Here is a 2,744-nt window from a genome sequence, read left to right as displayed (position 1 = left end):
CCGAGTGAAAGCGCACGGCGAGCAGCAGGAAAGGCTTTCCAGAATGACGAAGGCGAAGGAAACTTGGACAACGACCAGCAGCATCATAAGGAATCTGAGGTAGAAAACAAGAAAACAGTAAGTTCCTCCACTTGCAAACTTGTAGCTGCTAATAGACCAAAGGTTTTCTTTCCAAGTGAGAGAATCAATGCTAGAATACAATACATGCGTGATCATGCATTGATAGGAAAGTTCATAGGGATCTGGCCAACAGAGCGGGCTCTGAGAGCCTGGATCAGTGCGGTTTGGCGTCCAAAAGGAGAGATAACCCTGCATTTGGGAGCAAAGGGTTTTTTCACAGCCGACTTTACTTGCCTGGAAGATCGTATCAGAATCCTTGAAGGTGGCCCTTACTTTTTTAATTCAGCAGGTCTATTTCTTACAGGATGGGTAGAAAGATTCAACCCAGATAAAATAGATCTCAGTTATTCGCCAGTGTGGATAAGGCTTTACTCCTTGCCTTTGGAATACTGGGAGGAAAACTCTCTAAAGGAGATAGGTAACTCAATAGGGGAATTTGTAAGAATAGCAGAGGAAACAAGACTCTGTCTACACACCTCATACGCTCGGATTTGTGTTTACATGGATCTAAAGCAACCCTTGCCAGATACGGTTAGTTTTTTTCATGAAGATACCGAATGGATTCAAGTCATAGATTATGAGCAGGTGCCATTCAGATGCAGGAAATGTCATGACATTGGACATTTATATAGAGACTGCCCTCTGAATAAGATATCCAATACTCCTTCTACGGATGGATTCACCAAAGTGGTCAACAGGAGAAGAGGAAACAAAAAAAATCCCAGTATCCCCAAGGCAAATACGAACAACAAGGTAAACACAAGCAACAGATACGCCCCACTAAATAACAGTGATCAGGAGTACTCAGAAAAGGACCAGAACAACGAAGATGTTTCTCTACAGCAGCAACAAGGTGAAACGTCAAAACAAGGGGGACACAAAGGAACACACTATGATAACAAGACAGATCCAAGCAATACAATGTCAAAACAAGGGGAAAAAATGGATATGGAATTCCCTAAGCAAACCGGTAAGGCCCTAAATGCTACAGATGACATGCCTCAGTAGCCCCAAATCATGGAGGAAGATTCGGTCCCCCTGGACATAGGGGAACTGGATATACCAGGGTTGGAAGAGGCTTGCCGCACGAAGGAGTTCGAAAAAATACCCGAACAGCAGCTGGACAACTTAGTAGAGGTTTTAGGCAGAGCTCAGAAAAAATACTCTCTGGGGGTCCAGATTGGCAGTTAATGGGATGGAAAATTTATCACAAAGGATAACCAGAAAAGAGGAAGGAAAACAACCCTAGAGAGAACTATCAAAATCGGGGAAATACTGGTTGAGTCAGGGCAATATGCCAAGCTATCCAAGTACTACAATACAACCCCCCACCCTTCTCAATGAAGCTAATCTCTTGGAATATCAGAGGGTTAAATGGCCGTAGGAAAAGAAAAATTCTAAAAAATATGTTAAAACAGGAAAAACCAAGTATCCTCCTCCTACAGGAAACAAAGTGCAGCTCCACAGTATTAGAAAAAATAGCTACGGCGGCATGGCCAGAAGGACTAGTCACTGCAGTCGACGCTCAAGGTGCCTCGGGCAGCCTAGCCATTCTCTGGGACGGCAGGCTCATCAATCTCAGCAACATTCTAGCTAACAAGAACTTCATTAAGGCCACTTTCCATCTCTCAGGCACAAATTCGCATGGAGTGCTAACAAACGTGTATTTTCCTCAGGACACAGTAAAAAAAAGCACTCTCCTCAACTCCCTTTCAGACCTCAACAGAAACAGAGCTCTTCCCTTGTGGATATCCGGAGGAGATTTTAACATGATCGCAAGCATGGACGAGAAAAGGGGAGGGAGACTCAACACAAGCAGTGAGGACGGCCTTCTAAAAGACTTTATCAACAGCAATTGGCTGATGGATATTCCTACCAGAAATGGCATAACGACTTGGTCAAACAAGAGATCCGGCGCGCAACATATCGCCTCCCGCCTGGATCGTTTCCTCATCTCTGACAATGCTACAAGTGTTGGAGGGGAATTCACTGCCTCTATCATCCCTTGTTCAGGGTCCGATCACTGGCCCATAGAGCTACAATGGAATCGGCCAGGTAAAAATCTAAAACGCCCATTCCGCTTTGAGGAATTTTGGTTAGCTCATCCAGAATTTGACCAATTCATCAGAACTACCTGGGCTTCTTATCACACTTCGGAGGGCTCAAGAATGGCCAGCATTCAACAGAAACTTAAAAACATCAAACAGGCCATTAAACAATGGAACCACAAGGTTTTTGGCAACATCTTTGATGACCAGGCTCGTCTCAACGCAGAAATGAAAAAGGTACAGCAAGCCCTTATCAATGGCGAGTGAACAGAGGACCTGTCCAAGAAAGAACAAGATATCGAATCCAAATTATTAGAAAGAGCCAGGTAGGAGGAGATTCTCTGGAAGCAGAAGTCCAGAATCCGTTGGCTGAAAAGTGGGGAGAGGAACACGAAATTTTTTCATAAATCTACTGTCCAACGAAGAATGACAAATCAAATCACTCATATTCATAATGAGGAGGGCGAAAAGATACAAACACATGAAGGAATAGAAAAGGAATTTACAAGTTACTTTAAAAACGCCCTCCAACAGCCTGATGTTGACAGAATGCCCGCAATCCAGCAAATTGTCCAA

General features: G+C 43.9%; 1 protein-coding gene across 1 annotated transcript; it reads left to right on the top strand.

Moving 5' to 3' along the window:
- Window positions 1–1,526: 1,526 nt before the first annotated feature.
- On the top strand, window positions 1,527–2,435 carry LOC149216162 (uncharacterized). Its single transcript, XM_089389845.1, has one exon. The coding sequence runs from the start codon at window positions 1,527–1,529 to the stop codon at window positions 2,433–2,435; it is 909 nt and encodes a 302-aa protein (XP_089245971.1).
- Window positions 2,436–2,744: the final 309 nt, after the last annotated feature.

The sequence above is a fragment of the Pinus tabuliformis genome, chromosome 1_1 (genome assembly GCF_031772625.1).
Source record: "Pinus tabuliformis cultivar Carrire ecotype Pingquan chromosome 1_1, CPIR1, whole genome shotgun sequence".
NCBI classification, from domain to species: Eukaryota; Viridiplantae; Streptophyta; class Pinopsida; order Pinales; family Pinaceae; genus Pinus; species Pinus tabuliformis.
The sequence above is the reverse complement of the archived record's forward strand: the minus strand, read 5'-3'. Positions and strand labels throughout refer to the sequence as shown.

What these genes read in the sequence shown, in the direction of transcription:
- LOC149216162 (XM_089389845.1), top strand. Translation starts at nt 1,527, where the DNA reads ATGTTAAAACAGGAAAAACCAAGTATCCTCCTCCTACAGGAAACAAAG.